Below are 14,410 nucleotides of genomic sequence, written 5' to 3'. Positions count from 1 at the left end.
GGACTACGGAAGAGGCAGGAAGGGTCTCCCTTCTCCCATAATCCTCGGAGGGGAGGAGGTAGAGATGGTGGAGTCCTACAAGTTCCCTGGGGTTCACCTGAACAAAAAACTGGACTGGTCGGACAACACTGAGGCCCTCTACAGGAAGGGACAGAGTAGGCTGTTCTTCCTGAGGAGACTCAGGTCGTTCGACGTGTGCAACCGACTGCTGTTATCTTTCTACCAGTCGGTTGTAGCCAGCGTCCACTTTTTTGCTGTGGTGTGCTGGGGGGGGGGCAACATCAACTCAAGGGACTCCAGCAAGCTGAACAAGCTGGTGAAGAAGGCTAGCTCAGTAGTGGGTGGTGAGCTGTATAATCTAGAGGTGGTGGCTGAGAGGAGGATGAGGAGAAAGCTAGAAGCTAGTACTGACTATCTTGTATTTTGCACTAGAGACTCATATCACTGGACTCGTATCACTGGACTATCTTGTATTTTGTACTTTTTTTAATATTATATTGTATTGTATTTATATTTTATAGTGTGTATATAGATACTGGACTGTATAGGACTGTGACGCTATGTATCCCCCACCCTGTATCCCCCCCATGCTGCTTTGACACCCGAATTTCCCCAAGGGGATCAATAAAGGATCATCTTACAGAGAACCCATCCATCCTATAGCCACGGTGAAATGTACTGCGGGGTTACTTGGATGTTGTTATATCAGATTAGATTACATTTAGATTCAAATGTATTGTCATTATACAGCACACATGTACAGTCACGTTTGGCATCCATCCAGAGTGTAAATGTAATAGTAATATACAAGGTACAGGTGATTAAACTGGGGCATAAAATATATGAATCAGTAATACTGAGTATAGTGCTAATCAGATGTATGTACAGAGTTGTAGTATTAATATGTACAGTGATACAGGTATAAAGACACTATGGTAGTAAGTCTTAGTTATATGGGTTATGTGCAGGTGTATAAGTAGGTATACAGAAGAATTATATGCAGGTATATTCAGACAGATATGTGTATATATATCGATATATATATGTATCTGCAGTGTGTATATAAATGTATAGAGTATATACGATATATATACAACACTATTGTACATGCTATCATAACAGAGTTATATGGGAGACTATAGTAGGAGATACTGTAGGTAATTATAGGGATGTTCGATATTGGCTTTTTTACTGATATACCGATATTGTCCAACTCTTAATTTCTGATACCGATATCAACCGATACCACCGATATATGCAGCCCCCCCCCCCCCCCCCCAATTTCAGGTAATTAACATTACATATCTCTTGTCGTGGAATTAACACAACATTATGTATACTTTTGACAATAAATAAAATAAGAATTTGTTCTTACTTGCTTGCCTGGGTAAATAAAGTCAAGAGTTGTATTTGTCACGGCATACAAGCATACAGTGAAATGCGGGGGGTCTTGCCCGCAACCATTGTGCAATAATGCAATAATACAATAATACAATAATAAGAATCCAATAGGATGAGAATAAGACATTTGTGCAATAATACAAGTAATAAGAATAAGACATAACAGGTATATGTACATAAAGTTTACAAAAAGCATGGTAAGACATGCTAAGGTCTTGCGATAGTGCAATACACTGTTAGCTACGGGTGGGGCACTGGGTCTTATGTGCACTACTATACAATGCTTTACTATACAATCTGCAGTTATACTATCTGTCCTTATGCTAACTTGCTATCCATCTATTTACTATACAAGAACCACTCCCGTTCTTGTTTTTAAAGTGACCTTTCATTGTGTAAAGTGGCCATTGAGTGTGAGCGTGTGCAGCATGTGTGTGTGTGTGTGTGTGTGTGTTCATGCTAAAAAGGTTATAAATATATATTTTTTTGAAACCCGATCATTTCCGATATTACATTTTAATGCCAATATCGGCCGATAATATCGGACATCCCTAGCAATTATGATTATTATGAACCACATTGTTCAACGCTGTCCAACCGCCACTGTTGCAGGAAGACTGGTGGTGTGTGATGCATTGCTGCTGACCTCTGACCTCGCTGACGCCGGTCTCCGTGTGTGCGTCGTCGTGTCTTTCAGATGAATGCGTGCCGGTAGGCTGCATGGTGATCCACGGCGTGGCCTGCCTGCTCCCCCTGCTGCCCCAGCCCACGTCCGTCTTCGCCCGGCGCGGCGCACCCTCGCTGGCCGACCTGGACTGGGACGAGGACGACCACAACAGCACCGACGGTGGGGAAACTCCACTGTCTCTCCACTAACTTCATCTGCACTTTTAAACCCTTTCCCTGCCACACTATACAGAAGGGTTAACCCTTTGTCTATCACACTACAGACGGTTAGTAAAGGGTTAACCTTCTGTAGTGGTAGTGAAACAACGGTTAACCCGTTGTTGTCGTGTGGCAGTGAAAGGGTTAACCGTTTGGTAGTGCGGTAGTGAAAGGGTTAAAGGAACACGCCGACATTGTGGGAAATGCGCATATTATGTGTACTTTTTATTTTTCTCATATTTGTTATATTCAGATTTCTTTTATTTCCTATATTTATGTCTTTACACTATGACCCTGCCCTTACCCGTACCTCCCATGCTGCTGTGACACATTTCCCCCAAGGGGATCAATAAAGGAATATCTTCAGAGTCTGACAAGAAGATAGCTTAGCACAAATGAATGGACGTGGATACGGATCAGCTAGCCTATAGCCGTCGGCCACAAACACCTCTCCCAGAGTTTTAAGCTAGGCTAGTGGTCCATATCTGCTTCCATTCATTTGTGCTCGCTTGCAGCCGGATAGCTTTCTACTGAACGCACAGAGAGGAGGAAATTGGTGTCTTCTTATCATCTCTTGTCTGACTCTAGAGTAGACGAAGGTAAGCACATTTTCCATAATGTTGGCATCCTTTTAACACTTTGAGTGCCAAGGACGAGAAATCTCGTTGTTCGCCGCCATGCGTTGAGTGCCAACGACGAGAGATCTCGTTATTTAATCGTTATTGCTTTTATTAGCGATATCCATTCATTTTTCATCAATCCAGCCTCACGTTATCATTGGGACTGTCTCTGACCTCGAAAAGGGAGAATACCGCCCCCTATCGTCTCTCCGGATGGTATTGCACCCATTGGATTGGACTCAATGGAAATGCATGGGCGGGAAAAAAACGGATTCCACATTTTACTTCTCAGGCCATGTAACCCGAGACGATTGCATTCATTGGGGACCCTCAGAGCAGCGTGGAATATGTGTTTCGAGGTTGGATCGTTGGATCAATAAACGCGATCGATATTTGGAATGGCAATCAGGAATTGGAATAATCTTTTTGCAGAACATCTGATGTGAGGTAAGGAATCTATTTTACCAGTCTTGGGGTAATCAGATGTGTTTTTCACATATTTCACAACGTGTCCCCTATTTGTGTATGTGTGTATATGACGTTAGCGCTGACCAGGTCATAGATAATCGATTTTTCAGCCCGCTTCTCTAGCGTGCATAAGTACACATATACTATCGATAATCTAGCGTTTATTTGAAAACTATTCATAAATCAGCCGGAAAATTACAACGTGTTGTGTGTATTCCACTAAAGAGCTATTATCACGGAATCTTTTTTTTCTTCTAGAAATTTCCCAAAACTTCCGTTTTTAAAAACGGTATAAAACGGAAATGTACCGATGAAAAAACAAATCCGTTTCGTACATGTTGACTGCAAGCAAGTCATTGATAAGCGACGGGCGTATTACACACATAGCCATAATATAGAATATAGAAATCATGAAATATCGGAAAATCAGTCCAAAAAGGCTGGCATTCAAGCGATAAATCGTGCGCCCCCTGCTGGCACTCAATGTGTTAATCCTTTCACTGCCACACGACAGAAGGTTAACCCTTTGACCGTCGGTTGTGTGATAGTAAAGGGTTGACCTTCGGTTGTGTGGCAGTGAAAGGGTTAACCGGCTGTTGTGTGGCAGTGAAAGGGTTAACCTTCTGTGTATTGTCGCAGTGAAATGGTTAACCGTTTGGTAGTGTGGCAGTGAAAGGGTTAACTGTCAATCATGAAATGATCAGCTGCACAGAGAGAGAGAGAGAGGAGTTCAGTGTGATTCCCTTTATCTCTTGCCCCAGGGTCAGAAGTTCAGCTCCCTGCAGCTCCCCATTTTGATTCCCGGAGTCGGATCTTTGAACTGGACTCCTGCGGCGGGAGCGGCAAGGTGTGCCTCGTCTACAAACACTGCAGCCAAGGTGCTACTGTACTTACATTACATTTACATTACATTACATTTACATTACATTTACAAGGTGTGCCTTGTCTACAAACACTGCAGCCAAGGTGCTACTGTACTTACATTACATTTACATTACATTACATTACATTTACAAGGTGTGCCTGGTCTGTAAACACTGCAGCCAAGGTGTTCTGCTACTTGCATCAGGGTTCACACAAGGTCCTTGAAGTGCTTAAAGTGCTTGATTTTTTTTACCAAAAAAAGTCAAGGCCTGGAATTCCTTGAAAACAGCCCATTTTATAACAAGGTGCTTAAAAAGTCCTTGAAATTCAAATCAACCATTAGCATTGCACGTTTTGTTCATCCATGATAAAATTGTTCTGAATCAAGATTCTTTTAAATTTGATTTAAAATAACTAATTGTCGGAAATCGTTTTTTTTATTATAAAAAAAACAGCATTTAAAATAGAATTGTATCCCTTTAAATGCCCTTTTAAAATAAAAAATAGTGCGTAGGAAAGTCCTTGAATAAAATTTTGCAATGTCTCGGAACCCTCTTACATTTACATTTAGTCATTTAGCTGAACGCTTCGATCCAAAGTCACTTACAAATTGAGAACAACAAGTCAGCAGGAAGGTACATCTCTGGCAGCTAAGGGTCAGTGGCATCGTTCGTCAAGTAGTGTCGAGTTTGAGTGTTACACTCTTGAGTAGCATAGTAGTATAGACATATTAGCATAATATATAGGAGTATCATAGTATAGATATATTAGCATGATGGGTAGGAGTAGTATAGACATATTAGCATAATATGTAGGAGTAGCATAGTATAGAAGTATTAGCATGATGGGTAGGAGTAGTATAGAAGTATTAGCATAATATGTAGGAGTAGCATAGTATAGAAGTATTAGCATGATGGGTAGGAGTAGTATAGAAGTATTAGCATAATATGTAGGAGTAGCATAGTATAGATATATTAGCATGATGGGTAGGAGTAGTATAGACATCATATTAGCATAATATATAGGAGTAGCATAGTATAGATATATTTGCATGATGGGTAGGAGTAGTATAGACATCATATTAGCATAATATATAGGAGTAGCATAGTATAGATATATTAGCATGATGGGTAGGAGTAGTATAGACATATTAGCATAATATGTAGGAGTAGCATAGTATAGATATATTAGCATGATGGGTAGGAGTAGTATAGAAGTATTAGCATAATATGTAGGAGTAGCATAGTATAGATTTATTAGCATGATAGGTAGGAGTAGTATAGAAGTATTAGCATGATAGGTAGGAGTATAGCTATATATTAGCATGATAGGTAGGAGTAGTATAGAAGTATTAGCATGATAGGTAGGAGTATAGCTATATATTAGCATGATAGGTAGGAGTAGTATAGAAGTATTAGCATGATAGGTAGGAGTAGTATAGAAGTATTAGCATGATAGGTAGGAGTAGTATAGAAGTATTAGCATGATAGGTAGGAGTATAGCTATATATTAGCATGATAGGTAGGAGTAGCATAGTAGTATAGATATATTAGCATAGTAGGTACTAGTATGAGTGTAGTAGCATAGCAGTAATAACAAGGTACATTATAGTACAGACCGAAGGTTCGTTTTTTTTTTCATCCGTTCAAACTCTAGTGTGCATCATCATCATCATCAATAACGTGTGTGCGTGCGTGCTTGCGTGCGTGCGTGTGCGTGTGTGTGTGTGTGTGTTCTCCAGGTGTGGTGGCCCAGCAGAGCGAGGTGTGGTTCCTGGACCGCTCTCTCTACTGGCACTACCTGACCCCCAGCTTCACCGCCTACTACCGGCTGATGATCACCCACCTGGGGCTGCCCGAGTGGCAGTACTCCTTCACACCCTACGGCCCCAGCCCGCAGGCCAAGGTAGATTCAAGATTCAAGATTCAAGATTGTTGATTGGCATGTGCACAGTTCAACAGACAGTTGGCCATACAATGAAAATCTTACTTTGCTAGTCCGCCCTTCACACAAAATCACACAATACTTAACTTAAACATATTTGAAATACAAGCGAGTGCTAGAAAATGAGGTAAAATAGATAAATATAATATATACAAGGCACAGTGAGTTACATTACACATTCCGATCAGTATTTACATGTGAATGGAGGTGACAGTGGGTCACAGTGGCAGGTAGCAGGTCACATTACACAGTGCTCCTTCACCCCCCTACGGCCCCCCAGCCCTCAGGCCAAGGTAGCAGGTCCCATTACACAGTGCTCCTTCACCCCCCTACGGCCCCCCAGCCCTCAGGCCAAGGTAGCAGGTCACATTACACAGTGCTCCTTCACCCCCTACGGCCCCCCAGCCCTCAGGCCAAGGTAGCAGGTCACATTACACAGTGCTCCTTCACCCCCCTACGGCCCCCCAGCCCTCAGGCCAAGGTAGCAGGTCCCATTACACAGTGCTCCTTCACCCCCCTACGGCCCCCCAGCCCTCAGGCCAAGGTAGCAGGTCACATTACACAGTGCTCCTTCACCCCCTACGGCCCCCCAGCCCTCAGGCCAAGGTAGCAGGTCCCATTACACAGTGCTCCTTCACCCCCCTACGGCCCCCCAGCCCTCAGGCCAAGGTAGCAGGTCCCATTACACAGTGCTCCTTCACCCCCCTACGGCCCCCCAGCCCTCAGGCCAAGGTAGCAGGTCCCATTACACAGTGCTCCTTCACCCCCCTACGGCCCCCCAGCCCTCAGGCCAAGGTAGCAGGTCCCATTACACAGTACTCCTTCACCCCCTACGGCCCCCCAGCCCTCAGGCCAAGGTAGCAGGTCACAGGGTTCGCACAAGGTCCTTGAAGTGCTTAAAGTGCTTGATTTATGACCCCAAAAAAAGTCAAAAAAGTCCTTGAAAACAGCAAAGAAAATTTAACAAGGTGCTTAAAAAGTCCTTGAAATTCTAATCAAAGTCAGCTTTGTCGTCGCTTCTCATAATGTCAAGCCATACAGATAAATTTAATTGCGTTCCCCCCTTCCCACGGTGTATATAAAAAAAGATCTAATATAAACATAAAGTAACATATAGGACTTAAGTAACATTATGGGACACAATGTACATACACTATACAGGACTATATATACGGTATAAACAGTGGCTAAAAAAGGTTATGTATGATTGAAATACATATACTGTAGGAGGTAAAAGAGAACTTAGTGCAAATCTTTTTTAGCAGCAGTGGTATATAATCAGTATAACTAATAAATAATGGCAGTAGAATACAATAATGGCAGTAAAGTGGCAGTGAGATGATAGATATGGCAGTAAACTAAAATAATGGCAGTAAAGTAAAGTGGCAGTGAGTTTGTGAAGTGGCAGTGTGTGTCTGTGTGTGTGTGTCAGTGGGGGGGGGGGGGGGTTAGTCCAGGTTCTGTGGTGGCAGAGTGAGAGTAGAGGGGAGAGAGCTGGGAGAGAGTTCAGCTTCCTGACAGCCTGGTGTATGAAGCTGTCTCTCAGCCTGCTGGTCCTGCAGCTCGGAGGCTCCTCATTCTCCTCCCGGAGGGCAGCAGAGTGAAGAAGCGTTGTGAGGGGTGGGTGATGTCGCCCGCAATGCGTAGTGCTTTGCGGGCCAGGCGTGTGTTGTAGATCAGGGGTTCCAAAAGTCGGGGTCGCGACCCACAGGAGGGTCGCGATCCGCCGCGGGGGGCGGTAGCCAGATGACTCCACTGAACTTAAAAGCAGGCCAGGACAGTGTTTCTAGTTGCAGCAGCGCAATAGTTAGATAACCTAGGTGGGGAACAACCAGGAGATCACTGCAACTCACACAAGTTGGAGAACTATCTCTCTCTCTCTCTCTCTTGCTCTCACACACACACAAAAGAAAAACCTCACATGTGATTGGTGGAGGCGGGACCCTTACAAAAAACTGTTGTTGCTAATCATTGACACATGCTAGCCTGTAATAATCCCCCCCAGAAAAATCTACTTTGCATTTGATATATTGCAAATATATGCCATCACACACACTGGCATTTAAAGGGTTAGAATTATAAAATTAATATGTGGTGTTATGATCAGGGCTGAAGTTGAATAAAATATTGTATTATTTTCAATCTGACATTACAAAAAAACTGAAAATCCATCAAAATCAGTGTTGTTGCTAATCATATGCTAGCCTGTTTTTTAACAATCATTTGTGATGCCATCACAAACACTGGCATTTAAAGGGTACAAATAAAAAAATGCCTGCACCAGAATGCAGGAAATGAAGTCTTTGTAACAAGAAATGTCCTGGTGGGGGACCCCCAGACCCCCTGCTTAAAAAGTGGCCTGACTGGGGCTATATTTTGCACTATATTTCCTGGCCTGAATGATTTCCCCAGTCCGGCCCTGGTTAAAAGCCTCCAATGCTTATTAGTGTGTGTGCGTTTGAACGTGTGCATGTTTCAACCATACATTTCCATTTATTAATAATAAAAAAAATATAATAGTGGGGGTCGCGGCTCTCTGACCCCGTTATTTTTGGGTTGCGGCCTGAAAAGTTTTGGAACCCCTGTTGTAGATGTCCTGGAGGGAGGGAGGGGGGCACCAACAATCCTCTCAGCTGTTCCGACCGTGCACTGCAGGGTCTTGCGGCAGGATGCCGTGCAGCCGCCATACCACGCGGTTATGCAGCTGGTCAGGAGGCTCTCGATGGTGCCCCGGTAGAAGGAGCACAGGATGGGCACTGAGGCTGCAGCTCTTCTCAGTTTGCGGAGGAAGTAGAGGCGCTGTTGAGCTTTCTTCGCCAGTGATGCCAGTGATGCTGTGTTGGTGTTCACCAATCAACCATTCGCATTGAAAGTTTTGTTCATCCATGTTCTGAATCAAGAAATTAAATGTTTTTATTTAAAGTGTCACTACTTGTCGGAAATTGGTTTTAAGCCATACATATTGGATCCGATTTGTTTTCTATAAAAACAGCATTTAAAAGTTATTGTAAATGCCCCTTTAAAATGAAAAATAGGGATTGGAAAAGTACTTGAAAGTCCTTGAATTCATTTTGCAATGTCTGTGGGAACCCTGAGGTTACATTACATTACAATGTATTGCCATCATACAGCACAAGTAGGCCTACAGTACAATGAAAAGAAGTTTACCATCCAACCAGAGTGCAAATGTAACAGTAAAGTGCAACAGTAATATACAATGTACAGGTGATTAAACTGGGTATAAAATATATAGATTAGTACTACTGAGTAATAGTGCTATTCAGATGTATGTACAGAGTTGTAGTATTAATTTGTACAGTGATACAGGTATAAAGACACCAGTGTTTCCCATTAATTACCTAGACTGTGGCGGTTCTCAACAGGGGTGCCTAGGCACACTAGGGTGCCTCAGAGAGCTGCCAGGGGTGCCTTGAGATTTCTCAAAAAAAAATATATATATATATTTTTTTTTAATATGATTAAAGAAAATGATCACTAAAGTGCTACCTGTTGCAGCTGCACTCTTTTCCATGAAAATACCACATTTGGATAAGTTTGACAATTTCTAAAAAAAATGAAAATCACAATTTTTTTTAATATGTTTTGGTAGCTTTTTCATTTGTTTATTGGACAAGTCCGCCAGAGAGGAAGGATGGGAGAGAGATATGGGGGAAGACATTCGGCAAAGGTCGCCGGGTCCGGGAGTCGAACCCTGGACGGCCGTGCATCACCCTGGCACCCTGAAAATCATTATTTAATAAAACAGAGAAAAGGATCACCAAGTTACTCTGGATAAATACCCCTTACAGACAACATTGAGACAAAGCTCCCTGACACAACTCCATCCAAGCTCTTGGAAGAACTCATTGAAATCTAATCTGATACCACCTGGAGAGCTGGTTTCAGTGAAGTGCCCCTGGAAACATGTTGGTCTGAGGGTGCTTTCTCACTCACCATCGGGGTCGAATCAGCTCCGTACCGTCTCGTTACGTCTTTGGGTGCGAACTCCCCCCCCCCCCCCTCTCCCCCCTCTAGTTTGTGTACACACTTCAGTCTTGGTTCGCTCCGGGTACTGTTTATGGTTTGCGTTTTGAGCGTGTACGCTTGCCGTAGGCGATGATGTCACGCTCGAAAATGTAAACACAGGAAGAGTGTTAACACGGCGGTGGAGACTGGATGCTGATATAAAATAAACAAATAACCAATAAATATGAAGTTATATTTGAACCTCTGTTGTCAAGCCTTGTCAATATAACCCACCCCCTTTTCTCACGAATGGAACTGGTGTTGTAGAGTCCGCTTTTGAGCGTTTTCCAGGGCTAACGCTAAGCTAACGGCTAACGCTAGTTAGCTTAGCCTATTACTAGTAACATTGCTCGCATCAATTATATTGAATGTCATTGATCTACCGGTCGATCATGGCCGACTGGTTGGGCACCACTGGTCTATAGAAATAAATGCATTCGAACAAGAAAGTATAGTAGACATAGCAATGGCAAACGCTAACGCTAAGCTAACGGCTAACGCTAGTTAGCTTAGCCTGTTCAGCAGCTAACATTATCCCATCGCTCGTGGCAATTATATTGCATGTCATTGATCTACTGGTCGACCACGGCCGACTGGTTGGGCACCACTGGTCTAATAGAAATAAATGCATTCGAACAAGAAACCAATGTATAGACATAGCAATGGCAAACAAAATTGCCAGGCCTAATGCAAGCCAGGGAAGTGTTGCGCTTTGTAACGTGGCTTCATGTTTTCATCCACTGAGCTGTGAGGCTCCACATGCTTGTTTTGGTTGAGGTCTGAACTCGCAAATTGCCCATAAATATCATTTTTGTGGGTATTGTCCAGTTGTTGCTGTGTGGTTTTATCTGCCCAAAATTCAAGCAAGCATGAAAGCATTACAGTAACAACGTTGTGTGTGTCACGCCCCCCGCTCGCACTAGCGCGCACCCGAGACCACCTATTTCACCGGTCCAGGTTCAGCGCCCCCGGGGACGAATCAGCGGGGGACGGGGACGGGGGGGGAGCGTTCTCACTCAGACGGACACACCCTTTTCTGGTGCGACCCGGCGCTGATTCGACCCCGAATGGTGAGTGAGAAAGGGCCCTGAGTGTGGTGCTGAGTATCAAGTATCTCATGATGATGCAGCAGTTAAGGTGTTGATACCATTCAGCACCACATATCTGTGTGAAGCTGGCTTTTCATCCATGACAGCTCTGAAAACAAAATATAGGTCCAAGTTGAGCCTTGAGGATGACATGCGTGTTGCCTTGTCAAAGATCTCCCCACGTATTGACCGTATTATTAGCCAACAGCAGCAGCAGACCTCACATTGAGCTAGAAATGTCCACTGAGTGAACGAGTGCTTATCTTCTGTATTTATTTATATTTTTTGAGAAATGGTAACTTGGTGATACATGAAATACATGATTTTCTGTTTTTGAGAAATGGTCACACTTATCCAAATATGCAATTTTAATGGAAAACAGTGCAGCTGCAACAGATAGCACTTTAGTGATAATTTTCTGTAATTTTATTTAAAAAAATATGCTATTTGATTTACTACTACAAGCAGTGTAATGTCAACAGTACTAAGCCATTTAGACCTGAAACGCCATTTAGACCTTATTTTGAAAGCCAAAAAGACAGGACCGGAAAAGTCTTTATCGTATATAGGGGTGCCCTGGAATATTTTATTGGACACAGGGGTGCCTTGGCAGCAGAAAGGTTGAGAACCCCAGAGGAGTTTCGGGAATGAGTAAAATGTGCAGGTCATCTTTTCAGACCTGTGGGGCAAGCACTGCACATGCATCATGCCGGCTAGCAAGCTAGCTAGCTACTAACATTACATAAAAAACAATAACGTTATAAACTATACACAATATGTACAACGAAACAATGATTTACATTAGTATTTACAGAGATTTAATATCCAGCGAAATAACGTTATACGATTTAAATGATAAATTCAAATATGGTAACATGGTTGTGGCTTTTAAAAAATGGTGGTTGGCTTTAGAGATAAATCGTTATGATCACCGGAGCACTAGTGTTGGGTGAAACAGATACTAGCCACAGATTCAGGGTCAGTTATTTTCCCATTGTACGAATGGTTAAGCTTATGGAATGTAAGTGAAATCTGATCCTAGGTCTGCGACTAAAGCCAGGAGTCTATGCTGTGGTGAAAGCAGCGCCAAAAAATCGCAGTGTAGTTTCTCAGTGAACGAAAACATAAACGTTGTTATTTTGCTACCTTTACGATTTAATTGCGAATATTTTCATGTTGAGCTATAGATTGTGGATGAATACGCACAGAAAGGTACACCATGCAAATGTTCATGATTTATTTGTTTTAAAACGAGACGATTTAGAAATGGGCAATGGGGAAATACATTGCGTTTTCAAGAGGGTGGACCACGGAGAAACAGCAATGATGTAACCACTACACCTCCCTATAGACCAGGAAGTAACTACTACACCTCCCTATAGACCAGGAAGTAACCACTACACCTCCCTATAGACCAGGAAGTAACCACTACACCTCCCTATAGACCAGGAAGTAACCACTACACCTCCCTATACACCAGGAAGTAACCACTACACCTCCCTATAGACCAAGAAGTAACCACTACACCTCCCTATAGACCAGGAAGTAACCACTACACCTCCCTATAGACCAAGAAGTAACCACTACACCTCCCTATAGACCAGGAAGTAACCACTACACCTCCCTATACACCAGGAAGTAACCACTACACCTCCCTATAGACCAGGAAGTAACCACTACACCTCCCTATATGCGTCTATACTTTCCGTAGCCGCATTTCTGGCAAGACGCTCTCTGATTGGCCGACGCCTGTTTCTACACTGGTTAAGCTTAGGCACTCTTTCGAAGTTGGTTAAGGTTAGAGTTTGTCTTAGAGCATGGCGATAGAACGCCAGGTAGTTTGCAGGCTGTTCAATGCGGAAATGGGCAAAGGCACAGCTCGTCACGCGATTGGGCAACAGTGGCCAATCAGAGAGCGTCTGCCAGAAATGCGGCTACGGAAAGTATAGACGCTCCCTATACACCAGGAAGTAACCACTACACCTCCCTATACTGGGAATGAATGCTAGTGCATATCACAAGTCATGCAGCGTATTAAAAAGTCTTTAATGTACAAGATTTTTGGGGCGAGAGGAATTAAAGGTCGGTCTCATATAGACACCTGTTACAAATATAAGCCAGGTTGTGTTCAACGATTGAAGCAAACCGGGTATCTGCGTGGTATTAAATTCATAATTCTCAATTCAAGGCCTTTTCAGTATCTCTACGTGGTGTTTTTTTTGGTTGGTATTAAAAGGAGCTCTAAGTTGTATTGAAAAGGTCTTAACAGTCAAATAAATTAGCTTTTTCAAACCTGCAGATAACCATTCACGTTTAACCTAAGTTTGAGGGATATTAGTGATAAGGTTTGCTTACTTTGTGAGTGCATGGGGTTTTACATGCGGCATGGGATTTAGTTGTTGTAAAAACAAGCGAAGATATATCTTTTTTTAGACAAGATGTTATTTGCATAAACTATTAGACTATTTGAATATTCTAAAATCGATACCCAAGGCGAATTGCAAAGGATTACGTATTAGTCTGAATCTTTAAATTGACTCAACCGCAAACCCCGCCCTCTGTTCTCGATCCTCCAATCACAACTGTTGCTCCCGGGGGGGCGCCCTTCTCTCCTGTCCCCCTCTGCAGCAGTGGGCGTCCCTGTACCAACCCCTGACCTTCGACCTGGAGTCCGGTCAGACCGCCGACCTCGCCGGTGACCTCTACCTCAACAAGCTGGACCCCACCAAGGCCTTCAGGGGCAAAGCCAAGCCGGCCACGCCTAAGAAGAAGCAGTCGCCCCAGGGCCAGGGGGGCCCCGGGAAGCATGGCCTGGCTAAGCGGTGACCTTTCACCTTTCATGTGTACAGTATCCGCCAGGGTATTAAAAAGTTATGATACTCAATTTAAGGCCTTTATAGTTATTAAAAAGACTTACATTTCATTTGCACAGGTATTACATTCTTTGGGGGGGGGGGGGGGGGGGGGGGGGGGCTGGGGCAGGCATCCCGCCCGGCTGTCGGATATGAAATAACATTAAATATGTTTTTTTATGTTGTTTTTTGCGGGGCTACCGGGAGCTCGGTGCATCTGGCGAGAACGGAACGTGTACGAATTTAAATTGACGCCGGCAGT

General features: G+C 43.4%; 1 protein-coding gene across 1 annotated transcript in view; it reads left to right on the top strand.

The window, feature by feature from the left end:
* The window catches only part of LOC311230766 (tubulin polyglutamylase complex subunit 2-like), a gene marked incomplete at both ends in the record, with an annotated part of 29,176 nt that extends 15,054 nt beyond the window's left edge, over positions 1-14,122 (top strand). Inside the window, 4 exons of the mRNA XM_084317125.1 lie at positions 2,099-2,248; positions 4,142-4,252; positions 5,980-6,143; positions 13,925-14,122. Of these exons, the coding sequence (XP_084173251.1) occupies positions 2,099-2,248; positions 4,142-4,252; positions 5,980-6,143; positions 13,925-14,122 (623 nt within the window). The remainder of the gene's footprint in view (positions 1-2,098; positions 2,249-4,141; positions 4,253-5,979; positions 6,144-13,924) is intronic.
* Positions 14,123-14,410: the final 288 nt, after the last annotated feature.

The sequence above is a fragment of the Notolepis coatsorum genome (genome assembly GCF_963971535.1).
Source record: "Notolepis coatsorum genome assembly, chromosome: 6".
NCBI classification, from domain to species: Eukaryota; Metazoa; Chordata; class Actinopteri; order Aulopiformes; family Paralepididae; genus Notolepis; species Notolepis coatsorum.
The sequence above is the reverse complement of the archived record's forward strand: the minus strand, read 5'-3'. Positions and strand labels throughout refer to the sequence as shown.